Consider the following 27,578-nt stretch of genomic DNA (forward strand, 5'->3'; position numbering starts at 1 on the left):
CAGTTGATAATTTTATGCGTATCTTACCTAATACATCCATAATATTGGCAATAAATGTCTTCTAAAAATATACTGTATACATTTGCAAATTTTACCAACACAATCACGATTAAGGAATTATAATTAAGTAAATGCTCGAACACTTTCGTGAGATCGTGTAAGCAATTTATTTTGTAATAAGTTAATCATATAACCAAAACCGTGCTACACGATAATTTATTAATCATTAATATCAGTAAATTGACAAGTTACAAGTTGTAGATGAGAGGTCAGTTTTTTACAATTTTATGATTTTTTTGTCGAAGAAGATAAATATGTAATTTATAAATTATAATTTATTAAGTAAAAGTTGACTTGTAAAATTTCATTTATTTTATTAAAATACTTGTTATTATAATTATTCTTAATACTTGTAACTTGTAATCTGTAATTAATAAAATTTCATTAATAATATTAATCTCGTTATGCGCGACAAGGCTCAGGTAATGCAATTTGCAATTTATAAATAATGCTACTTGATAAATTTAACGTAAGAAGTCGAGTGAATAATTAGCTGCGTGATAGTTTAAATTAATAGCTATGGGTGCAGCGGCTACGTGACGAGCTGTATCAATCTCCAGTTTAATTTCTTCGCAGTGGATGGATAATCGCGCACTGAATAAACACTATGAATGAGGTGTTCCCAGACGATGAAAACAACGCGCATTTTATCGTTTGCTCTAATCGATCTCTCCCCATCAAAATCGAGGAAACAATACGTCACGATAGAGACATCTCCATGAGGATGACTTCTGCGTTATCATGACGTGTGCCATCGCGAATCTTCCTATCGCTGCATTAAAACTCAATACACTGAATTCCACTGTTATTTCGCAACACTCTTTTCGCAGTGAACCGCGATGCACATCGTGAACAAACTATCAAGGCGTCGCTAATGCGATGTACCACATCAGCATAAATTACAGAAATAAAGAAATCTCTTGTCTGCTGATACAAGTGGATCCCGATCCACGTTTAGACTCATTCTTCAATCGAAAATACAAAAATACATAAAATTCACATAACGTAGAAAGATATGCGAAACATCTAAAATAGAATACTAAAAAGGCTTTTTTTTTACTTCTTCTCCGTCTATCGAACAACGATCGATCCGCTTATCAATAATTATAACATCTAGCAGGTAGCATTTCCGCCTATATTCTGTATTTTTAAATATACGAATAAAAATATGAATTTGCATAAATTTCCACGGTCCATTCATTATGCTCGTTATCAGTCATCGACACTGATTCGCGAAAATATTCGAATATTTATCACAGAAATTTTCTATATATATATATTGTAACGTGTGATTAATATTAATAATTTTGTTAGTAAAATGTGAAGCCAATCTGTGAAAATGTATACAGAAGTTATCAGACGTTTATTGTAAAATTATACAACATGAACAGCTATGTTGGACGTATAGCAACTTGCCAAATTATTTACACACTTATCTCGGACGATTCTTTATGAATATAGGTATTACGTGCATTTATCAATGCAATCAGGATCATCGTACCTCGTTACAGTAATGTAAGAAATGTTTCGTATGTAATGCATCGAAAGAAAGTTTTTATAAACGTTCGAATATTTTCGTCAGCCTAAGTATGTATCTTGTTTACATCAAAATAATTTGCTCCAGATACACCTTGTCTACGCTAGAACATAAAGGTTAATTGTAAGAGGCATCCGAGACAAGAGTCCAGTTAGAAGTCGAAGAAGTGATACGCTTCGCATATATTTAAAAAATTGTGATTATCTCCAAGTTATCCGAAACAGTGATTTTTCAAACAGCACTGAATCCAAAGTGGCCATGCTATTCGTCGAGCACTTCTTACTCCGCTTAATTGTTATCAGACAGTCTTCGCGATAGATGACGTCTACGGTCCGGGCAAATTCTGATTGGAGCATAAATAATGTGCGATCGGCCATATAAAACCTGACACGTCTATCCCGTGTAGCTCACTCCGTATCAGACCTTCACGGAGGCAGAGTGAAGTAATTATTGTTTCGTGTACGCGCTTTAAATCATTTGCTTCAATCTCTCGCAGGTTAGTGTCCGATGATAACCTACATTTTTCGTAGTTTCTTGTTTCGTTCCGTTCTATCGTGTTGTATTTTGGTAAAGTAACGCGCGAGATTCATCAGTGAAAGGTATTAGAAAAAGATTTACGAAAAGCGAGTGAAACCAGTGAAACAGGTACGAGCGAAAGTAATCGTGTTTACTTTTTTACGATTCTTGTGCTCTTCGAGTTTGTTCAATTCACATCACGCTCGAGCTTCTTATTCCGATTGCGTAGAATATCTGGCATGCAAAATATAACTACACAGTGTACGATATAGTGGAAAATCAACGAATGACATTAAACGATGAAGAATACAAAATTTGGCAAAACTACCGAAAGTTCAGAAAATGTCAAAGCAATCTGATGGTTTTTGTGAACGAACGGAGGGAATAAAAACAATTCGAACGTGTTCAATGGAATTTTAAAACGAAAAGAATCTATTTCCGCTATAATAGCATGATCAATGTTTATGTGTCACAGACTGTTGACAGCTTCATTAAACCGAAACTAATAAATAAATCATTAACGTATATTAATATATTTAACGATCACAAGTGAGCATTAAGCTTTTTTAATTTTGTCGAATCGTCGAACTATATTTTATGCTGTTGGCTGTTTACGGAACGGTTGAGTCATCGCTAGAATAAGAGATCGTTTTATATTTATGTACGCACAGTGCCGTGAATAGTTACAGACCCAAATACATTCTCTGCGTCATTTCAATTCAATCTCTTCAATTCAATATTTTCAAGAAATCATTGATCACGCCTGGATATGTTAAATGAAATTGATTTTGTAAAGAACAAATTGTACGCTATAGGATATCAAGAGATGTTGTGTATATACAAATATACAAGTATAAGCAGTGTTGTAAATAATAACAGACTCAAATACATTTTCCGCATTATGTATGTATATGTTGGGACTAGAAAAAAAGTAAGAACTGGATTTCTAAAAGGGGAACGTCATAATCGCTTGCCCTCGATTTCTTCGTTCCTCTCCGCGAGAATAATCAACCGTGCGATTCATACTAAGTGCCCTCGCGTGATCTAAAAAGCGTTCGATAACCTCGAATAGTGGCACAGTTATTTTCAATCCTTTTCAGTTAATCGATATCAAAATGAAACTCTATCGATATACGTAACGAATTATGTACTTTTTCAAACGTTCTCTCTTATCTTCCACTTCAACTTTCGCACCAGCACATTCCACGTGATCGTTGAAACTTTAGTTAAATACACTTAGTTAAAATCCTCTGTATCCATGGCCATTAAAAAGTTCCGTGTACACTATTCGACTTCTGATTTAAATCTCTCGAAACGTTCGCGAACTTGCTGGTACAAAAGTTTCTCGTCCTTCGAGAATGTTGATCGTGACCAAAGACAAAAAAAAGAAAAAAAATGGTAAAAAGAGAAGAAATGAAAAAAAGGAACGCATTCTTTTGTTCGCGTTCCAGAGAGACCGGTCGTAAATTTTCTTAAAATACCACGATTCGATCGCGTTCGATGGAGCCTTCGGCAGTGAAATGTGCTGCATCGCGCGGAAACCGCCGAAAGGGGAAAGCAGGAGGCGGGATGAAAAGCAGACGCCTCGTTCCATTACGTTTCTAATTGAAACAGCGATCTCGAACGCGAGAAACGATCCCTGTGAATATCGAGGCTCGAAGAGGAAATCGTCGAGTCGAAAGGGAGAACGAATCGAAGAAAGAGAGGCGGATGTAAATATATATGTACGTATTTATATGCATATAAAGAGAGAAAAAGCAGATGAGAAGGTTAAAAAGAGTGGAAAGGAAAGAGGGACGAAAAGAAAACGAAAGGAAACCGCGATATCGTAAATCTGGCCGTGAACAATAAGTTGCTATAAGGGATCGTTTCCGTGTTTCCTGACGCTCCACCAAGAGCAATGATTCGCCGATGAAATTCTGCAATTCCGATTCCAATTTCAGAAATGGCCCACGAGACACTGACATGGCTGAACGCCGACTTCACCGAGAGGGTCCTACGATTCGCCGAACTCGACAGTACCATCAATGTGACCGATATAATTTCGAAACCTGCGACTGCCGTAGGTGATAACTACGCTAGTGATCTAGTAAGAGTGGTGGCGGAGTTCACGCGAAAAGAGGGCAAAACTAAGGTCAAAGAAAAAAAGTCGCTTTTGTTCAAGTTCGAGCCGATAGCCGAGGGACCAAGGAAAGAAATGGTAAATACTTACGAATGAAAATTTTTCAAAGATACTTTCCTAAGTAACCGAACACTAAGCTTTCTAATCTAAGAAACTATCTTTACTTTCTTTTAATTATTAAAAATGGTAGAATGTGTGAGGAAAAGTTGTACTTATAAAGAACGCGGATAAGCGATTTCAGATCTTATATTATCTCACGATAGATATTTCTGAACGTTTTCTAAGATCATGAACATACAAATCTTCGACTTTGAAATCTTCATGATGACAAATACACTGCGAAAGATGAACAAATTGTTAGGCAGTCGTTTAAGTGCACAAGCTTATTACATAAAAATGGAACGACCGATGTGTTTGATACTGGAAGATCTGGCTCCACTTGGATTTCGTATGGCCAATCGTCAACTTGGTCTCGATATGGATCATTGTAAACTGGCTATTCAAGGATTGGCGAGATTCCATGCTGCATCGGTCGCCTTATGCGAGAAGGTAATGATTATGACGAACGATAAATTTCCGATGTTTATGCATGTTAGTATCTTGTTTGTGAATACGATTAAAAGAATATGATATTGACAGAAAATTGTATCATCTATCAAATATGACAAAGGGCTGTCGTAATTTTAATATTTTTATATTTTTGCATCTTTATTCCTATAGATGCATAAAGATCCGCAATCTGATCGTCATATTTACTATTAATCTTTTCAATGCTCACTAAAGTAACATAATTAGAGGGCCATGATTTGATCATTTATATATGTACCTATATGTTTCATGTATATTTCAATTTGTCTTATTGTTCTTACGTTAATCTTTAAATCAATTACACATTTAGCACACCAAACAGGTCATTGTCCTTATACATTTCTTCTCGTTTGGCTTAATAGTAAAATTTGTATAAAATATCATTCCATTGGGCTCAGATACCAACAAGCTAAAAATGTATTTTTTATCAGCTGCAATATTGACTAAGCAGTAAAATGGTTAAGCAAATTAATTTTTCTTAATACTAATTAATATTAACGTTTAATAAAATAGCAATTAAGAGAAACTATGTTAAATACTTCGATAATCTGTGCTTCCGTAGGAACCAAAACAGAAAGAATTATATTGGAAAGGAATGTTCAATGATGCAACTACAAACGACGTAGTGCAGTTCTTTAAAATGGCGTGCACCTCTCTTGCAAAATCAATGGAAAGCTGGCCACAAAATGGAAAAAGGTGAAACTAATAAAAACACGTAATTATTATACTATTGGAAATGAATCGATGACGACGTGTCGAAAGTTCCTGATGTCTCCAGGTACGCGGAGAAAGTTAAAAACTTCTCTGAAAAAATGTTTGAAAAGGGCTTGGAGTCAATGAAACGCAAGGACGATGAGTTCAACGTCATTAACCACGGTGACGCATGGACGAACAACATGATGTTCCGATACGACAAAAACGACAAACCTATCGATCACATCTTCGTAAGTAACTACACATACCTTTTAACACAATTTTTTATTAATTGAAAACACATTATCATCATTTCACGTTACGCACTACGTATTCGGTTATTCAACTCGACGATTCAATTCAACACACTGAGATTACTAAACGTTATTAACACTTTCCATTACATAATAATAATCGTGTTACATAACGTATTACGTTTAATTAATTCGACAACACGGTATTATTAAACATTTAGTTTAACGCGAGAGGCCGAGAAGCAGCGAATCGAAAGATCCTGATTTCACGTTGGTGGAAGACGCTGCATTATGAATAATGCAATAAATCCCATCCGATCGCGTTTAGGTACATTCCCCACCTGTCCCGTGGAGACGAGGGCCTACGGGCACAAACTCTCGACTACGATGATTTCCTAAACACGAACCCTCGCATGCTTCTTTCGTTCCTCGTCGCGTTGCACAGATTTCATTTCCAATTCAATTCGTACCGGCTCACATCGATCGAAATTCGATCGACATTGCAGGTGGATTTCCAAATCGCTGTCTACACTTCACCGGCAATCGACCTGCTCTACTTCCTCAACACTAGCATCAACGAGGAAATTTCCAACAACGGTACCGATTCTCTAGTCGAAGAGTACCAACGAACTTTGGTTGCCACCATGAAGCAAATCGGTTGCAAAACGCAACCGCCTACCTTGAATGAAATAAAGAAGTACATGAGCGAACGACTCGTATACGGGATGATATCATCGATGAACACGTTGCCGTTCGCTTTGGTTGATAAAAAGGATGCGCAGAGTCTGGACAGCTTACTGGAAAATGTGGGCAATTATAGTCATCCCGGATACAATAACCCGCTGTTTCAAAGGATATTGTTGAAACGATTAGAGAAATTCGAAGCAGCAGGCTTATTAGACTAATATATAAAGCCTAAACTAGGATTTTGATTATAAACAACTACAACAGAGTTAACCATTTTCGGTGAAATATTTTTTACAAATGTTTTCTACTGTAGGCAATTTTTTAATATAAAAGTATTTGAGTATATTAGAAGTATCTCATTTAGTTTGTTATTGAAGTTTTATATTTCGCAAATGTTTTAATTAGAATTATGCATTATCTCCGTTTAAATTTGATAATTACTCGTACGTACGTACGTACGTACATATACGTTGTGCGCTGTTGATGAAAGCAATGAGAGAAGAAAGGGAAAAGGTACAGACGAGATTTAAACTGAAAAACATTTCATTAATCTTCTAATTAATTGTATGGTACGTGATATCTTTTATATAGCATGCCTTCTTGATTTTTACTCTGCATCAGGTTCTCGTTGCTGCTATTACGCATCAACTTAGCCGTCAAAATTCTTCGTTATTTTCGTTCGACGGTACTAGACCGTAGAAGGTTGGGCAGGAAAGGGTTAGCTAACTGAATATTGTATTTGGGTATTACGTTGTTGGTTGTAGAATTGCGGTTTGTTGTGAATTATAGTCATTCCGACGCTGTAACGAGCTTACAATGATACTCGTTTGTCATTATTTAGTTGAATTTCAACATTATCGTTACAATGAAACCAAAGTTCAACGTCTTTCGTAGGTAACGTAAGATAAGATTGGTCGGTTTAACGACCAGTAATTCAATTTATGAAATATGTTTTAGTCCACCAGTCGATAGTACAAATTCAGCAGTACAGTATCATAAGTTTCGTCGAGTGTAATATAATCAACATGGTATTAAACTAGATGTTAAATACTTCAGACTCGTACAATCGATAGCGAAAACTAAGGCAAAATGATCATTTTTTTTATTCGTGTTGTATAATTGTCAACGTAGCAAGTAACTTTATACTTTACTTTATACTTTGTATATTATCAACACTGACATTGTTTCCCTTTGAGTACGAAAAAAAAAAAAGAAAAAATTGAAAATAAGGAATAAAATAAATGAATAGTATCCACCTAGCCCATTCATCGTTATATTTTATCTGTTTCAAAAGAAAGAAAGAAAGAAAAAAAAGAAACAGGAAAGGAAATGGAAAGGAAGAAAGCAATAACTTTGCCCTGATTTAACATATGAGATAAGTCTTCAATGAACTTTGTCCCTTTTTTTTATCCTCCTTTGTATTATTCACGCTGTCATTGAAACAGTCATTGTGTCACACACGTAAATCTTCCCTTGGCTGCAGCGGGGAAAGATTTAGGAGCGAATTGCACTTTCGCGACGTGCAAACGAAACGTGTCGTGGTGTTTTGAATAAATGTCCGTGTCACGTTTCCTCGCGTATACCGTATGACCGTTTCGGTGCGGACAAAGAGAAGCCTGGACGATGAAATTGCTGTTGAACATGCGTTGCACACCGCGCATACCTATTTTATGGATTAATTGCACTTTCAGAGCGGTGCCGCGGGACTGACGGGCAAATCTACGGACGAACACGGGAACGGAAACTCGGATGAAAAAAATACGCGGTACATTTTCGTGGTATGAGGAAAATCGTTTCCAATTTTCCCTGAAATTCTTCCGTCTAACACGATAAAGCTTCCTGTTTCATACGTACGAAAGATTAGTCGGTCTACACTTGACAAAACGCACCATGATCACCCCTGATGGTCATTTAGTTGTGAAAAATTTAAATATACAAGAATGAAACCGTGTGCACGTCAAATAGAAACATACAATAAATAAACCGCGGATTTTGAAGCAAATTTATATTGAATGGAACTTAGATATATTTGTTTTAATTATTAACAACTGAATATTATATATATTTTCGTCACATGCGGCACAATCCGTGCGTGTATTATATGCACGCAGAATAATAATAATTAAAAAAAATATATTCGAAATAACGCACTTGTTATAACATTTCCAGCATGACGTTCTCTATCTGGATTTCATTTTTCAACACGATGATATGAATTTGCATAAGCGAAGGTTTAATAATCACGTTTGCAAATATTTTTCAGTCGGATACAAATCTAAAGAAATAGAGGCGAGATCGATTCGAGCGCGATATCTATGTAAATTATTCTCGGAAAAATGATTTCCTCCATGACAACGTGAAAATAAACGTTTGATAGGAGCATATTAAAAACGACCGATCGGAATATTTGAAAGGCGTAATTAAACATCGGCATGAAGTAACAATGGAATATGAATAATAATTACGCGACGGCGACAAGAATCGGGTACAAAAGTTGCAATCTATTACACGAAAATTATTCCTGCACTTGCTCTTTCCCTTTCTCGCTTTATCTCTCTCTCCCTCTCTCCCTCTCTCTCTCTCCTTTATCTTCCCATAATTTCAATATTTGTGTCGCTGGAAAATTAACGGACAATTAAATTCGATACACGGTATCGTTGAAATGACACGCGTGCTCAGACTGTTATTCGGATGAAACACGTATATTGATTTCATATACAGATACGCGATACACTTGCCAAAGCAGCTTGGTAACGAGCTGGATTCAAAGGATGATTTGTACAAATCACAGCCGTTTGTACGTCGCAATGGCAAATCACTTATTTCAAACGCGAACGTCTACTCAGAGGGAGAGAGCTGTTCGTAGAATTGTTCAACGAGCCAGCCACACAATGATTCGGCAATTCCGGCAATATCAAAGCAATTTCTCCGCTCGCTTCGCCAAACCGCCAGTACTTATGTAATAATAATTACTGAAAGTACTTTCTGGTTTCTTTGATACGGATCAGTTATTAATATCGATTCAGTTCTCGTCAATAGATAAATCTTTTAAACCCCAAGTTTCATACCAATAGCCGTCGTCTCTCTCTTTCTCTTTCTCCTTTATCTTCGACCGAGATTCACGGAGAGATTATCGGAAAGCAGAACGGTCGAACCTCGTGAATTCTCTGGCCGATTTCGATGATTTATCTGCCCGGGGTCATCGACCTCTTTGCGTTGATCGAGTGCGGTCAGAGATATTACTGCCGACCGTGTGAAAACGCATAGATTCCGTGAACACCGCGGCAGGCATCATGGAGAACGCGATTAACTCTGAAAGCTAATTAATATCTTCGAAGCCCGGGACACGCGTTTCGCCTTTCAATTAAATCGAACTTGTGTGTTTGTCCGTGAGCATATTTATGCATGCGCGTGTACGTGACGCGAAACAAACGATCAAATTAATCACCAGGCAATTGCTATCTCCGATACCTACACCGAGATGAACTGCCATTAATCGGATCTTGCGTGCCTGGCGCCACGAATTCCAATCTCTTCTTCTTCGTAACACAAAGCTGTTTCGTTAGCCGAGTATTATGAAAATGAAAGAAAGAAATTTCCAATATTATCAACGACTATCCGTGCCGTACTATCCACTGCTAAGATCTGGCGTACAATTTTACCATTATCACCGTGCCACGCAAATGCAATACACTCGCTTTTCGGATGTTTGATCTGATAATAATATTTACGTTTCATTGGTTCCGTAATGTTTCAACTGCGTTATCTACACATGACGAATATAAATACGAATTATCTATGATAGAATATGAATAACTTCCGAATAAATCGAGATATGCGTATGTTTCCTTTCTTTCCGCTTTCTTTTCCATGTTTGTCGTTATCTGGAAAACTGCTTAATTTCGATGAAATAGAATAGAAACAAGGGGAGGGTAAAATTCCAAGAAACAACGTCGAGACATCTCCATTATCTCATCTCCACAAATTCTGAGCGTTTCGTAAAATTTCCATCTCTGACGAACGGCCAGATATTTTTTCGTTCCGAGCCGACGGTGTAATTAAAAGTGAGCTTTCATTTCCAGAGACGAAATTGGTCGGGAAGACAAATTTTCCACGCAGGATGCCTACCGCGGTTAATTTTGTGTTCGAGTATCTCAGCAACAGGAGTGGAATCATTTCTACGAAGACAAATATCGTCGGCAACAATCGATGGAAAGCCTTGAAGACGAGTTGGTGCTTGCTATAGGCCGCGGCGATATCGACGAGGCGGTAGACATATCGTCCAATAGAGTAAGTAATAGGCAATTTCGATAACAAATAAGTTGCTACGGTAATATCATTAGTCAATGTCCTTTCGCCTTGCTATGCATTGATAAAATGACACCCGCGACCGCGATCAGTCATGTCTCTCATCGCGGTTCTGCCTCGTAAAACCTGAAATCTCGCCGAGGAAATTTTATTAGCCGCTTTGCCATGAATTAATTTCCATCACAAATCACCGCGCGATGAATTGATAGTCGAGCAATTCATAATACACCACGGCACACGGTACTGCATTTTAATAATTTCTTTCTTTCTAATGTTTCTTCTCAAACATTGTTTGAACGTTAAAAAAAAAAAAAAAAGAAAAAATAGGAAACGGGGATTCCACTCGTATCGCGTGGGTTGTTTCTCCCCCTCCAGGGGAAATATTTCTAGACGTTGAAAAGTACAAAAACTCAAACGTAGAATTACAAAAAAACTTGTTTCTCTCGTGAAAGTTCATCGTTTAATCCTTCCGTTTGGAAAATCCGCAAGTGCCAGTGAAGCAAAAAAGTTACGAGAAAGGAAGAAAAAAGGAAAAAGCAGATCTGTATGGAGGATAGGGATGAAATGGAAAGCGGGGAAGGAGCGAGGGAATCGAAAATTACTGTCATTGCGACGAAATTGAAGCGCACACAGTGCTCGTCCAACAATTGCCACGTTCCGTTGTTTCGAAATATGTGTCATATGTGTTTTGCCTTTGTCTCGAGCAACTGATGCGGTATCACGTGTATAAAAGTAATATCTGCTGTGCGAATACCTACTAGTCAAAGGAGTCTTGGCATTTGAGTTATAACGCCTCACGATGACGTTGCTGCGCGGTATAGAGAACGAGAGAAATATCTGGAAAGCAGACGAGAGATCCGCGTTTGTATATATTCCACGTCTGTATGCGCGCTTGTCAGGCACAGAGGGTTGATAAACGCTTTCTGGTACCACCCCTGCGTTTTCACTGGCATCTCGACGACCCCAGTCATCCTCCACGGTCACACTCACCCCGGTGTCGCGGTATTCATAAACTACTCAGACAACGTCTGAAACTTTGCACGCGGCGGACCAGCGATGCTCTGATACGGAATAATGGTGGCGGTATAGTAATGAAGATTGTACATGTTTGCGCATACATCGCGTGGCGATAAGTCACCAACGCCGACTGTCCCGCGCGAATGATACGTTTTGTTGCTTCTGTTGGTTCGATTTTCGCTCTGCAAGCGCGGTCGCGTGCTATGCGAAAGTTCAGGATGTCGATGGCAAATTGTACTTCTAAACAAACGTACGAATATCGGTTGATAATGGAGTGAAATGGGAGCAAGCTAGAAAAATGCTATGCAAATATGGATAGAGAATTAGTAGAATAGTAGTACAGAGACAAAATGGATATTTTGTTTGCCTCGCTCGCCAAGCGATGCTATTAATATAACGCAGGGATGGAAAGAAGCTTCCAAAGCACAGGAGAAAGGGAAATATTGCACTCTCTAACGTCACGCGATATTATGTACAAGTTCGAGAATCATAGTGGTGTCTGAGCGATGAATTTGACAATCATTTAGTTTCATAATTAATTGAGTTACGAAGGAAGAAAAGTAGAGTAGAAGGCAAGAGAAAATGGGGAAACTGGTATAAACAAGATGATAAAACCTCAAGTGAAGTTGTTTTCAGTTTGAAAATGTTAGACGGGACATTCTAACCAAGCAAGATATAGCAGATGTGACCACTTCCAATCGAGATAGGTCTAATCCATCACGACCAATCGAAGCTGCACTTCTTTCGCTTGTCTTGTTTCCAGCAAACGACGAACTACAAAACTCAGCAATGAATCGATCTCGTTCAGCTCTCGTTCTCGATCAACTGCGAGAAGTTACGCGATTCAACGTTAAAAATAATTATTTATTTCTATCGTTTTCAATCTGTGGTCTAACAGGGCCCGGTTTACAACGATCCTCCATTGACCGATTCGATTATAATCAAGGGAAATCGACGTCGTTACACAATCGTGCCATCGTTCGCGAAGCACTGATTTCGGGGGCGTTGTAGGATGGATGGTTGCGAACAGGATAGCCAACGGGGAATGGCACGAGGGACAGGGCAGAATAAATAAACGCCATAATTCACGTTCAACAGTTACGAACGGTTCAATTCGCAATTGGAACCGGTCCAACCGGCAGGATGTGATATAGACGAAGGCCTGGGCAAACCGTGAGGTGTGGCGGGGCAGAATTTAGAGAACCGACGAGAGAGGCAGAGAGGAAGAGACGAAGAGACGTACAAGGTATAAAGCTAGAGAGAAAGAGATATAGAGGAGTGGAATTACACGGCGAAGGGACAAACAGCTCGTCGCTTCTGTATACGACGACGAACATTCCCTGAAATTAATTTAAAAGGCAGTATTTTCTGCCGCAGGCTTTACACCTGCATAATCTCGTCCCACACTCGCTATTCCACGATCGTTCTTCATCCGACGGCCTCCACAACCCACCTAGTTGTTGGTTGAAAATAAGTGGATTACGTTAACTTGATAAAGCGAGGATCACGTTTTATCGGGTTAAAGAAAACCCTTCCCACCGACACTCTCTCTCTCTCTCTTTCTCTTTTATTCTTCGTCTTCCCCGTTTCTACCGCTTTCTCTATTTTACGTTTGCTTCTTTATCTCTGTCTATGTTCTCCGTTCTTTTTTTCTCTCTAATCCTTTTTTTCTCCATCGTATCTTGCATTACGAACTAGTACGCATTTTTATTCCTTCGCCTCTCCGTTTTAGCCTAGTTTCGTGGTCGCATTTACGAACTTCCTTAGCAGATCCATACGTTTCCCTCCTCATCTAATTTAGCGTAAACGCGTTAGGTCTATGTCTTCGAGCAAGTTGCGCGTATCCTACACGCGTGTTACTAACTTTCAATCGAATTAAACAACGAGACGGAGCCCTCATATTTCGCTCAAGTTGTTCTATTAATGTTTAATTGGACTGTTATCTCCAGTGGCCGCACCACCACGTTCGTTCCAACACGGAATCTTCGCCTCCCGCGAGATTCACGCTACTTTCCTGATTAATTAATATTGTATATACTAATTACGAAGGGATATACTGTAACATTTAATGTTTTGCCTCGGAGAATTTTGCCCAGAGAAATTCCTACATCCTCCAGAAACTATAGAACAGTACGGTCTTCGAACCTGCGCTTGCTAACGACTGCGCTACGCTTCTCGAACTACCACACTCGCTGTATTCCGCGCTCGAGCATCCTGAATGTTTCTGCGAAATTCTCAAAGTTATAACGATTGAACTGTCGTTTGCTGTGTTTTAACTCCGTGGTTCTCAATGGTGGCTTTATTTGTTACATATGAGATTGGTTTCTAGATACTACATCCTCTGCAGAAACTTCACTTTTCTCTAGCTCTCTAGAAATGTCAAATAATATGCAACAATTATCTGATTTCATTTTTCCAACTATGATATATCGGACAAGTAACAGATCCTCAATTGTTCAAATTATTAATAAATACGTAGCGTGTAACAATTATTTAACTTCAGCCGGTAGTAAATGCACGGGCCAACGTATGTATCCAGCAATTATTTAATTTATTTCGTTGCCACACTATTCCAAAAAATACCTCTGCATTTTCATAATCATGTAATTTAGTCGACCTGTTTGTTGATTTCTATATATTCGTTACAGAGACGTACAGCCATGATGAATGTTCAAAATGAATGTTTGCTACGCCTTAATTTAAAATGAATTCAACAATTCTGCAAACTTAAACCTTAACTATTATCCAGCAGTACCTGCTCCTATTCCTACTCTTATGTGCCTACATAGCTATTCAGCTAACGTCTCTCGAACAAAAGGGTTAAACGTACCACTAAAAACCCGGAATAGCATAAATTCTTCGTTAATCCCAATCTTCCCTTCGCCTGGCCGTTTATTATCTACGGCGCGTCTGATAAATTCCATTCTGACGACAGTTTCGGTCACGATAAAGCGATAATCACTTGTTCCACGTAAGTCACACCTTTTTGCCAGCGGAGGCGTAACCGACTTAGCCACGAACTGCGCTGATGGAGTGCGCGTTACGTGCATCGGATGCGCGATGCAGTTTTCGCTGACAAAACGGGCAAACGAGATAGCGCGCGACACTACGGTGAAATTAAGCGTGCACGCTTTTTACACGGTGTGTTCGCGTGCGGCGGGCAAATTGAAATTGTTTTGCGCAGCTGGCAGAACGCTATAGGAGTTGCGACAGTGCGGGGACCCGAGCTTAACGCGAAGGAACGCTAAAGCGACGGTTAAACCGTGGTAAATTTTTCCGAAATGCGGCCACAAACAACAATTCATCCGGTCATGTAACAGTTACGGCGAACCACGGAATATGTTAATAAGGGAAAAATGAATGGCTGGAATTAGAATCGGCGGAAATTTAAAACCGGTTACGTCACATTTCCCTCCTCCCCGAGTCGTTTTAATTATCCGCGTATTCGCTTCCCGCCACTGACTTATTCCCCGTAATTCGCCGGTTTTACACAATTAAACCGTCCGAGCTTTTGCGTGCTTCGAGCTTCCTTGTCAGGATAATGAATTCTGTAAAACTTGATAAATATTTGTTGGAGGTAATTCAAACGGCTAAACGGTCCGTCAACCGAGTAATCCCGCCGCGAGTTTCGCTCCCCTTCTTCGTTTCCAGTCGGTAAATTGTTCCTTCGGCAACGAGAAGGAAAAATAAGAGAAAAGCGAAGGAGAGTTTGTTTCATTAAAACGTTGAAAATTGTCGAGACGTTTTCTCGAAGAACACGAGGCGAAGGACCGATACCTGGCGGAAATATAAAGCGGTTCTTTCGGCAGCTGCTGCCAAATTGTTATTCGTTTGGCGTAATTTGACGCTGTGTTTTGAGCGAAGGTTCACATATCAGCGTAATTATGCCCGTGGCACAATGTTGATAAAGTCATTCTGCGTCGCTTGCTTTGTTCTTTGATATGCATATAACGACGTTGCCACGGATGAAAACGTCAGAAAGATCGTGGAGAGTCAAACGTAACTTTGAGACGCTTTTCTACTAATTGTTTTCCATAACTCGTGCAGCTACATTTTGCTATATAATTCTCTTTAGTATTGTCTGTTCTTTAGAGTCACGATGTGGATTTGTACATATACAAGTACCTTTAAATCATGCTTATGACGTGACGCTCATAAGTATGTTTTAATCGATTTCTATTAACAATACAAATTTTCAATGCATGGGGTTGATGAACGAGACGACTAAAACTCATGTATCACATGGAACGTGAATTATCTATCTATCAATAATAATAACAACCTTATCGATAACATATTGAAATTAATTTGAAAGAATTTGCTCTACGTTATTCATAGTTTGATAGTAAAACGAGTGCCGAAGATAATAAATTCTCTAAATAACAAAAATGCTGCATAACGTTCCACACTTACGGATGCCAACTTTTAAATTGCGTATTAACTTTCGAAGGTAAATTACGTTGTGTAATAATATGCCACGACAGCTCCAACAAGAAATAAAAAATCTCTCGTACTCGGTTTCTCTTTGATATTCCCTACCTTCCTAACTAAATTACATTCTGTCAAAAATTAACTGAAAAATTGTCTGAAAAATGGCGGTCAGGCGGCCTAGAGCCGCTTCATCGCCGCCCCAACGGACCGCGACTAGAAGAGGGGGATGGCGCCAGGGGCAATGGCCCCCCTAGTGCCAAATTCAACAGTCAGGGAATCTTTAGGACTGGCTCGAACGAGAGGACGCGGGAGGGAGGCGCAACAGAAAGGTAATTCATAAGAGGTTGCTGGAGCACTCCTGTCATACGCGTAGGATAGTCATCGTGGAGTTTTAGGCGGTAAGAGTCCGATACTACTCTGCTGCTGCCATTATTAACAGCAGCGGAGTGTCCATGAGGATTCCTCCACGTGCAAAAAAAAAAAGGTTGTCTGAAAAGTTTCTTTCGTTTTGTAAGGTGATAGTAAATGGACAACAATTTCTGTTTTATATTATTTTATTGAATTAGGTATGGTCCATTTCGTTATAAACTAATATAAAACAAAAAACTTTGTGCGTCTATTATTTGCTTCTAAAACGAAAGAAACTTTTCGGACAACCTAATACATAAAATTTCATAACATAAAACCACAGAAACTTATCTCTTAATAAGTAATCCTATGCGAACTTTAGTATCACTTTAATATACAGGCAACGTACGAGATGAAAATTGAATTTGGAAAAAAAGCGCGTTAAATTCGAACACTTCTTCCCCTACACACGCTTCATCCATAACGCCGAACATCGACTTCACGTATAAACGTTATTTGCTAAAGCACCCTGTAAATAAATACATAAGTCATCCATGACATAAATCCCTGATCCGATATCATTCTCACTTTCACCATTGTCGCAGACAATTGTACGCATCTCTATGCACTCCACGCGCAAAGTCTCGTGGAATTTATCGACGGCACTGGGTATAGCTTAAATGGCGCGTATAGGGGGATGAAATCTTGAAAGCAATAATATTCACATCCTGCTGGGGTCATCGCGTGCACAAGCAAAGGCACTTTTTCGTCGATAATCCTCCCACCAGGGCGATGCCTTGCTCCGTACCAGAACCGGTCTATCTATCCCGCGTGTCTGTAGGCTAGTTTATTATTCATTGAGCTTGCATCCCCAACGTGGATAAACGGCGCATTGTTTATGCATTAGCCTACACCCTGCCTCTGGCCATCTCTCGATCTGCCCACTCAGTAGATTCTCCCTTTTCTCACATTGCTGCCTATCAAACTTCCCTCGCTAATTGTGTCTACGTTTAACGCGTTACCGAGATACCACGTAATCTGTGATCTACCCTTATTACCTTTCCCTTAAACAATTCGTCAAATAAATTATGTTTCCCGAGATAATATCTTTGGAAATTTCTTTTCAACTGAATAATCTGTGATCTACTGACCTTATTAGCGTTTCTCTCTATCGGTTCATGAAACCAATTAAATTTTGAAGATAATAGTTTTCTGAAATTTGTTCTTCAGTTTGATACCGTGTTTTTTACAGTGGACCGTATATATCGAATATATTTAGAGAACAGTCCTTTTTACAGGTTTGTACATTTTTCTTTTCCATTCGTTCGTTCCAGCTTGTCAAAACTGTTTAGCTAATTGTAGCTGCGCTGTACGTATCACCGAGGTACAAAATAATTTGCGACTCTCGTTAATATTTCCTGTGGCTAGTTAGTGAAACGGTGTGATGGAATACTTTTCAAAGCATGATTGCATCTTGATTTTTTATAATGAATGACGTATCAGGCACCTGTAAAGAATGGTTCCCTTTTACGCTTTGTATATACTTCTCGATGCTATTTTTCTTCCCGGCGTATTCATGGTAAATGAAAGCTGGCTGGAAGAAAGAACAAGACAAGAGTTTGGCGAATCATTCGTTAGAACTTCGAAATGATCCGGTATCCGACGTAGCGCTCTTAATGATGTTTCTTACAGTTCGTGCTAATATACTTCTTTCAAAGGAAAAATGTTATTTACGATGCATTCCGCGGAGGGATAATGAATGAAACCGGAGCGAAAATTGAATGGAAGAAAGTACCGGCGGTTTTTCTGTCATCGTTTGAATCGGACTTCGCGTAGATAAGAACCGAAGCGATTAATCACGAATTTCTGTCGCGGACAATCGGACTACGAAATACAGGCGGAACAAAAGGAACCAGACCGACTCGTATGAATAAAATAACCATTAATTCGAACCTGGTACGCGGCAGCTAGTGATAAAATTCCGAGCGATGAAGACGCGGCAGTAATTTCGACGGGAATTTCTTCGTTTCTCGACGAGAGAGCAACGTTTTCACCGTCCAGCCCGAAAACGGGATAAAGTTAACGAGTAGTCTAGCAACTTGAACCGCTCGTATACACTTCAATTTTCACGTGCACGAGTATCGTCACCGTGATGATACATTTTTCGTAGAAACTCGACCGATTTTGGTGACGAGATCGTTTTCAAAAAAACGCACTTCAAGCTTATTAGACTCGCGGCGAGTATCTCGAAACTGTGGAAATTACTTTAGACGAAACATTGCGACTTGTAATTGGATGGAGTGTCTCCTTCCCCCGGGAAATTGGGGAATGATAAATTTTCGGAGCGAAAAAGTTTCGGATTTAGAATGCTGAAACGCTGGAAAACCTGGAATTCCGAATATTTTTGAAAAATTTGGAAACTCGCGAATATAAAAAGTTGGAAGATCTAAAAACTTGACGCTGGAATATTCGAAGGTAGACGAATTTAAACATTTCGTTTCATTTCAATCGAATAATTCGCAAATTTCCTGTTATCCATCCCGCTTTCGAATTGCTCACAAAACGAGCAAAAAACCGAAAAATTTCTGCCACCAAGCGATGCAAGCTCAGCGAAAATGCGAAAAATAAACGCAAAGGAAAACAGAAAACAATGGCATCCATACCGCGGACACAGGCTGCAGATAAATATGTTTTATCAACAGCATAGTTGCCGGCGCGAATAACCGCAAAACTAATATTATCGTCGCTTCAACAAGTGGTAACGGGCGTATCGTTCCGCGAGTACGATCCCTGCCGCAGTTTCGTGACTTTTGTAAAAATGACCAGCGAATATGCAAATGCCTGATAGAGTTCAAACGTGGCCGACTGCGTCCGCAAATAAGCGGCCAAGCGTGTTGAATCGTTGACGACGTGCCCGCAACCCGCGAAACTGACCGTGGAATTTTCTTTCGATCTCGACTTTCTCCCTTTACAACACCGTGTTCTACTCGAACTTTTTTTGCTCTGAAATATTCGCGTCGCGGTCACACAATCTGCCTCGGTACGGCTCCTGGCAAAACAATAGTTTCGACCTGTAATCCCGAGCTGTGTTTTAATCTGAAAGAACCCTGGTACGCCGCTGATTGCATTGCATAGTAATCTTAGTTTTTACCGAGTTCTAGGATTGCTCGAAGGAGCCCTCCTCTCATTCGTGTTCGCTTCGCACCGAATGATATCGGGGTCGTGAACCGCATTATACACGCCATCCCGTCGAATTCCGCCAAGAATGAGGATACCAAAGGGAAAACGAATTCAATGGAAATGACCAAGAAAAGAAGCGTTACGGTAATATCGGACGAACCTATCACCGATGAGTTTGATAGATCGACTCGTCGCACAGCATGACATTTCAGCGATAAAAATCGAAATTCGTGAGCCGTGTTCGTAACGTTCGCCACGTTCACCACGTTCTCGCTTTCGTCGAATCGCAACTTGAACGAGTCGTCTCTATTCCAAGGTTTTTCTCTATTACAGAAGTCTGATCGTGAATTGCGTTGGAATCGATTTTCGTGGTTGTAATGAAAGATCATGGATTTATTTATACGATATTATGGGTTTAATTGTACTAAAATATCTGTGATACTTTACAGAGATTTCCTTGTTTTTAGAAACTCCAGATAGAAATATATAAATAGGAGCACGTATATTTTTATCTTTGTCTATGATAGCAGGAAGATCAATTTCGAATGTATAGTAGAATCGACTTTGTTCCCAAACGAAAGAGAAACGAGATTTAAACGTAGTTGTATCCGAACATGCGACAGTCTAGAAATGTTTCTATAATTTTTTTAAAACGATATGAAACAGTGAGCGTATAAATAGAAAATATAAAGTTCTTACGTCAAATTCAATTTAATTCAGTTTGCTACCATTACTCGAAGTAAGAAGTTGAAAGCTGTTCTATGTATACAGTGCTTCCAATTATCAGAAATGTGTTTTAAAATTCTATATTATAAAGGAAAAAGAGATACGAGACTTTTCATGAGATAATTACATTACTAACTGAATTTATTTGACTTATATGCGAGTCACTCTATAAATCGTTCTGAAATTTGATCAACTCCGCAAACTGAAAAGTAGAGTAATACGATGTGGCAAATATTATTTTTCTAAATTCATCAGACTTTACTACATCATTTATACCACTTTCTTACGAAAACTAAACTTGTTAATCGCGTACCTAAGTAACGAAACTAAAAAAAAATTTAGAAAAAGCGAAGCGGATTACTTAAGCTTCTGAATGAAAAAAAGAAAGAACAAATAATACCCAGCGTACATAAAGTTATTCTTCGCGAGAAGGCTCTGTCATTAATCACCGTGCACGTTAAATTGAAAGTATCGAACTAAATACCGCTTCCTGATTACCGAACAACGAGGGAATTCGCTTTTCTTTTTCGAAAGAGATAGAAGCACGCTGGTGATTAAATATTGAAAGCAACGGCGCTGTAAAAAAAAATGCTCCTTCCTTTTCCCGAAGAAACCGCGAGAAAAACGGCGAATGCTCGGCGGTATTGGCTTTTTCCGCTCGAACGTAATCAAGGCGCAAGTGGTACTCGAACAACTAGACGACAACACAAGAGCACCTTAACAGAAAGTCGATGTTGGTACACGATACAGGATAGAGCAAGCCTGTCGGCTCGAGACCATGCATCGATATCGGTTTTCAATGAAATGGAAACTCGAAACACGCCGCGGAATTTCGTCTATTAAACGCGATGACGAATATGGGAATCGAATTTATCGCATCCCCCTTTCCATTCGAACCAGACTAGAGACTTTCTTCTTCTCTTCCCATTCTCCACCGCCTCGCTCGCTACATTTTGCTTCGAGAAGAGCTTCGAAACGATTCCAACTCTGGAACGTAATATTGCTCGATAAATTACCGATACTTTACGAGGCGATATGATTCGGCCGTGCGTGGCGCCGCGCGAATGGTACTTTCAATCGTGTTATTTCCATGTATCACGGCCGAGAATTATTCTAAATTACGATGGCCAGTCACCGGTCCAATGGAAAACGGCTATAACGAGGAAACGCTAATCACATTCGGAGATCGGTAGCAATGAAACGCGGGCGGTTGAAATAAAATTTCCACGAAACGCAAACAAACGTGATTACGTGGCTGGTCGATCCACGAAATCGCGCCAATTATGGGATATTTAATGGAAACGTCGAGATATAAAGAAACGGGCGTTATCGATCGGCCGTACTCTCGTATCGGTCTGTTCGAGTTTTCCAAAGCGTTCATTCAAACTCGAACGGCATTCTCTATTAAGAAACGAAAGCCTGCTGGCATTTTAGTTTCTCGATCATCCCAATACGTGGCTACACAAGCGAACCAAACACCTACTCGGGCTTATATAAAGCAACGCGAAGGCTATTCGCTTTTGATCATCCGTTGAAAAGGGGATCGTTTCTTCGGTTGGCAAATCAGACCGGAAAAACGGTTTCGCAGAAAGCCGAACGCGTTTAACGAAGTGACAGACGTCAGTTTGAGGATTACGAGTCACGTGGAGTCGACGGACGACATATGTCAAAGGGAATCGTATAATTACATCGTTACAATGATGTACGTACACATCGGTCGTCAGTCTTCTTGACAGACTCATTCGCATGCCGCTTCGTTTCCACGCGAGCTACTGCTTGTAGAGATTTCATTAACGACCTCGGCTTCATAATTACGGAGAGGATGGATAGTCGTTAATTACATAGAATGCCGGCAGTACCCGTTCGCTTTCGTCGCTATCTAACCAACCACGTTGAAACGATACGAACCTTCGAGCATTCTCGCGAAAACCACCGACTGTCCCGACTACCAACCGCGATAAAGTACCGCGCTTCAAAGAATCCACACACACGTTTGATAACGTTGCTCTGTTCGTTACTTCAAATGTCGACGAATATGCTTCGACTATTGCTATTGCTATGAACACTCTGCCAACTGGTTTCCGACGTTATGGTGGTTTCACGTTGCGAGTATATTGATCGGAAAATTAAGAAGAAATTCTGCAAATTAAGAACAATTTAATTAAAATTAAACCTTTAGATCTGTGTAGTTTATAACTCCACGAACCTTTTCTTCAAAAATGTTTCCTCTTCTCGCGAATGAATTTCTCGAAATAGCTCCTACAGTCTTCGTAAGAAATACGACATATAACAGTGAAAGTATACTACAATATATTTGTTTGGCACTCGACTGTAGGACGTATTTTGAAAAATACCTTCATTCATATACTTCATATACATACCTTCTTTTAATATTCGAAACAAGAATGTCGTAAATCGTAGAACAAGTTTTTTCCCCTACATTTCACTCCACGCTGATATATACAGAGGAACGTTCAGCGTGAGAAGATTAATATGTCAATGGGTTAAACTAATACTCGAGCGAACTGATTTCGTTAAGGGTTGAAGTGGAAGTCGGCATGTTATCTACGGTTTTTGGTGGAAACATTTCAAGTGGAAAACTTGTATAGTACCTGGACGGTGTTCTGCACTCGCTTTCGTTATACTTTGACCTATATTTCCCTGATATCACCGGTAAAAGTTTCGTTAAAGAGTTGATGATCTTGATTTCGATTATTTCGCTCGTGCTGCGGCATAACATCTTCCACGAAGTGGGCGTTTCGTTGTAACGTTCGAGGAGCGGATGCGTTTGACCTCGTTTCTACTGAGAATAAAACTCGAACGAGTGGTATAATTGCCAAGTATTCTGCTTTTACCAGTTACTTCGTATCTGACGTGTTACGCGCCCAAGATTCTCCGGAGTAAACCGAACTTTTTTCATTATTTTTTCGTTCGTCGTTCGAATATCAATGTACGAACGCGAAGAAAAGACTCACCGGTGCTTTTCACAGTTGGAGATGCGGATGGTTGTGCGCAGAGGACGTGCGTGCCTCCTAGGAGTGCCAAAAACACGCGAAAAAACTTCATATTGATCATCGTTGCGTGGTTATTCCATGAAACTCCTGAAACCAACAATGAAATTGCCGATTAATCGATACATGTTACATGCTTCATTCGTTTGAACAAAGTTTAACTATGTTCTACATCGTGAGAAACATTTATATTAATAGTGCAAACCATGTTTTGCAACTTGACGCCATAAACGTCATACACGTGATGTTAATCTGAAAACTTTGCAACACGCGTTACATTAGCGTGCTTTGCAACCGCGAATGAGTCTCAAGACGATAAATGCGAACACTGTATATGCATTAGACTACTTCTTCTATCCTTCAATTAAACTTTATCCAACGTGAGTGAAGGGCTCATAGGACAAAATGGAGAATGGAATTAATCGCATCGCAAGTTCTAGTTCAAGTCTTTGGTTTTCAAGGAATCTTGTTCTTTTCGTCCTTACAAAACGAACGAACGTTTCATAACTATTCGACTATGAAATAGATGATATGCCTAACCACAGAAAATTTCTACGAATATATTATTTTGCGTTTGTCGTATAAACTGTTTTGTAATTTCATTGATATTGCGATGTGACACAGCTATCGAGACAGTAACGGTGAAATTTTTAACTAATTTCGAGATGTATACAAAAGTTACGGGACATTTATTCCAGATATACATTTAATACACAGTTTGAGCGGTTTTCTCGAGCATATAGTAAGTAAGATGGTCTCACAAAATATTTAGGCTCGTTATTAATCGTTTAGATACTTTTCTTATTTGTACGTGCAATTTTGAACTTGTTTTACAAGCTTTATCAATATAAGATCTTATAATACATTTAGCAAAAATATATGTCAACCACAAAAGTACAAAAGTATATGTATTTACATAGATTTATACTTCTTTTTTCAAAGAACTCGTCGATAGTATTTACCTTCGTCGTTACTAAACCACGACAACTTCTTACGTTAGAAAAATCTTATTCTATACTATAAAACAATTTCCCTAATTCCCCACGACAATTCTATGTCTACAGTCGAAGCGACAGAATCGTGAGACAACCGAGAGACAATGTTCGTCGTGACTCAGCATCCCCGTAGGGTTGGTCCGAAACCATAAGTCAAGATCACTCCTCGGGCGAGCTGTGCTTCATTTCCCGAATTCGTTCGGGGACACGACGGTTCTTAGAGCTCACGAAACTCTATCTCCACTGTTCAGAAGTCCTTCCGTCCCTCGAGTCCGGTGTTAGTTCTTCTCCAAGTGACTCGACGCTGCAGTAACATTAATATGCTTCAGCCAAACCGATCTATGCTTCGTTAGATAGCTTCTTAGGCCTGATAAGCCAAGGAAAGAGCAACGAGGATGCTCCTGGCACGAGCAAATCTATTTTAAATTCTCGTGCCGCGCTCTTCCCTTTCCCAGCCGCGTTGCATCCCAACGACGAACGTGGCAAGGTGTTTTCGACCAGCCTCGACAGCGTAGCATATTAATTTCCGATAAATCAAACCCCTACCACCCTCACACCATCGCAGCCAATCCCACCTCTCTTATCGAACCGCCACAGTGCCAAGCCGCAGCGATCCGATCGCTGTATCAAAATCTCATTTAGCGGAGAAATGGTTGCTGCTCGTTTCTGTATTTTTCTTGCGTTTCTGCTTACCGAGAAGTCGAACAAGCAGCCAAGCACCGTAGGCTGCGAACGATCTCTTATTCGAGAAATGAAGATCGCGACCGAATTTAGTAACGCAAATGGTCGACGTTGTTTCTTCACTTTCCCTTGGTCCTATAGCGAGCTGAGGTTGTTTGAGTCTTCGTAACTTCGTAAGGTATAATTCATACGAGGATGAAAATTACAAGTAATATTGGAATCCATAATCATTTATAGTGTCTACTTATAATAAACAAACTTATGAAAATAAGATTTCTTTTTCGAGATGTTGGATATTTGGATTTACATGAAATGGATAAGTTTATATTGAGTGGAATTGTTAAATTTAGATTGCGAGAAGCTCATTCGAGTTAGTTTGATATTCACAATTCAATCTAGAACTTTGCACGGGATAATAAAACTAATAAAATTTACGCGCTGTTGAATTATGATGATCATAACCGATGAGAATATTAATATCGAACAAGCTTTCTTCCTTATGATGGACTTTTACAACGAAGATTATGTATCGTTGGTACATTAAGCACATTTCACTGTCACACAATTAAATGGCGAGTTAAATAGTCGATTTTCAAACGTAACTGGCTCAAGAATTATTGGCAAACCGAATTTCACGAACTACAAGGCAAATTACTCAGCTTGTCTCGAATATCCTTCTAACTTAAATAATCCCAGCTTATCGTATTTTCCAATATTTCTGTTTTCCACGCTGCAGATTTTGGTTCGTTCTAATAAACATCCCCCCGGACGCATGAAAAGGTCATTTGTACGAAATTGAGAGGTAAGCTTTTCAGAGGATCGTACCGATTTTCGAACGAGAAAAAGCTCTTTCCAAGCTGTGAAACAGAATTTTTCCCGCGGTTCGAGAATCGACCGTGTGTACCATTGTTCGGGGGGAATAAAGGCGCGAGAAACAAAGAAAGAGGATTTAATAAACGCCAAAATGTGAGGAAGGGGAAAGGAAGTCACGCGCGTGGCAATAAAATTTTTGCAAATGAACTTCCACCGAATTGGATGGTGGGTGCAGAAGCTCGTTACGTTTCTACCCTCTTCTCTTCCTTCTCTGATCTCCCCTTTTTATTCATTTCTTTCTTTCTCCAACGAGGCTCGTGTTACACGCGCAAATACCTTATTTTTCAAGTTACTGGTGGATACGTTCTCGAAGGTACACTAAAACACAAACAAAGCTCACTTGGAAACGAGATTTTCTGCGCATACTTGTGGACACTTTTATTCACGACGAGTTTACTCGACCGACCAGCTACCTAACGCAAACAGGTCATGCACGTTGCACGATTTACTACGGGATACTTGTTCCAACTGAGACTAGAACAAGGACAAAATCTACGTTGTTATCGAATAAAATAATACGACTGTTGGAATTTGAAAATGGACACACGATACCCTTGGTGCGTTACAAATTTGCAGCTTTACAAATCTAAATGTAATTTCGCAAGTAACTTTATATATGGTTTCTTCTCATACACTCAGCTATTTTTTATCATAAAAAAAAAAGAATTTTAATATAAATATTTTGTACTCTTGATATAAATATAATACGGCAACCCAACAGCTTCTGAAATTCAGATTACACAACGTAATTATTTTTCAGGAGATTGCAGTGCACGTTGCGTCACGTATACTAGCCTTTCCTCTCTATGCTACGCGCAATCACAAAGGAGGATGTATGTCAGGAACAAACAAGGAAGCGTAGGACTGGGTCGGTTTTGCTGCTCGGAATAGCGAATTCGTTGCAAGATCCGTAAAATCTCATTTTACAATGGCACGATCCGATCGGCAAGAAAGGGAAAGGCGGAGAAACAACGATGGAAAGAGTTGGTTAATGCGGTATCGCGAGCAAAGAAATCGATGAAACCGATCCGCGGTCATAAATCATGACGCATAAGGGAGAGGGAAAGCTGGGGAAATAAATGTCCTGTCTGACTGGCGTTGAAAGACTTTGCGGCGGGAACAATTTACGATTAAGTCGTGTGACGTATCGAAGAAGCAGAGCGCGTGAAAATAAATCTCACGTCGTTCAACGACGTTTACCTGGTTGGAAAACCAAGCGAAGGTTTGCTCGAGAGTTCAAGCTCGAGATAAAGAGAATTCATGATAAACGACGAGGCAGTTTGACCGGATCGTTTAATCCCGTAATCAACGATCGCGAAACTCTCTGACGATGGTCACGGGAAGAAATTTCAGTCGCGTCTCAGTGGGAAGTTCGTTTCGAAAGGAAAGTTAGCGGCGTACGTTGCTGCAAACAACGTGGTACGCCTCTTAGGAATCGCTTTGTTATCGGTTTATACGTTTAGAAGTTTCCACCGGCATCGAAAGTCCAGAAACTTTATCTCACCCTCGAAAGAATGGACCCCCTGTACGTCTTCCAGGTAATGTTTATCG

The 27,578-nt window shown here is 39.6% G+C and overlaps 2 protein-coding genes across 16 annotated transcripts in view; one reads left to right on the top strand and one right to left on the bottom strand.

The window, feature by feature from the left end:
* LOC122574256 (basement membrane-specific heparan sulfate proteoglycan core protein-like) overlaps positions 1–27,578 on the bottom strand; it is a 298,381-nt gene that overhangs the window by 255,890 nt on the left and 14,913 nt on the right. For 12 of the 13 annotated variants that reach the window (XR_006318969.1, XR_006318967.1, XR_006318968.1 and 9 more), the window contains exon 2: positions 23,443–23,568. Coding sequence is in view for 6 of the 13 variants with exons in the window: in XM_043741632.1 (XP_043597567.1) it covers positions 23,443–23,542 (100 nt within the window). In the remaining 7 variants the exon portion in view is untranslated. Of the gene's footprint in view, positions 1–23,442; positions 25,885–27,578 lie in introns of those variants that run through there. The other variant, XM_043741630.1, reaches the window with a different exon arrangement.
* Positions 1,942–7,716, top strand: LOC122574254. Of its 3 annotated transcripts, none has more exons than XM_043741623.1 (6): positions 1,942–2,093; positions 4,057–4,313; positions 4,521–4,784; positions 5,386–5,519; positions 5,602–5,767; positions 6,277–7,716. In XM_043741623.1, the coding sequence occupies exons 2-6, from the start codon at positions 4,059–4,061 to the stop codon at positions 6,673–6,675; spliced, it is 1,218 nt and encodes a 405-aa protein (XP_043597558.1). In that variant the 5' UTR covers positions 1,942–2,093; positions 4,057–4,058; the 3' UTR covers positions 6,676–7,716. The 3 variants fall into 3 exon arrangements, with proteins under 3 accessions (XP_043597558.1, XP_043597559.1, XP_043597560.1); XM_043741624.1 differs by lacking the exon at positions 1,942–2,093 and adding an exon at positions 2,100–2,242; XM_043741625.1 differs by lacking the exon at positions 1,942–2,093 and adding an exon at positions 3,107–3,837.

This window comes from Bombus pyrosoma, linkage group LG13 (genome assembly GCF_014825855.1).
Source record: "Bombus pyrosoma isolate SC7728 linkage group LG13, ASM1482585v1, whole genome shotgun sequence".
Lineage (NCBI taxonomy): Eukaryota > Metazoa > Arthropoda > Insecta > Hymenoptera > Apidae > Bombus > Bombus pyrosoma.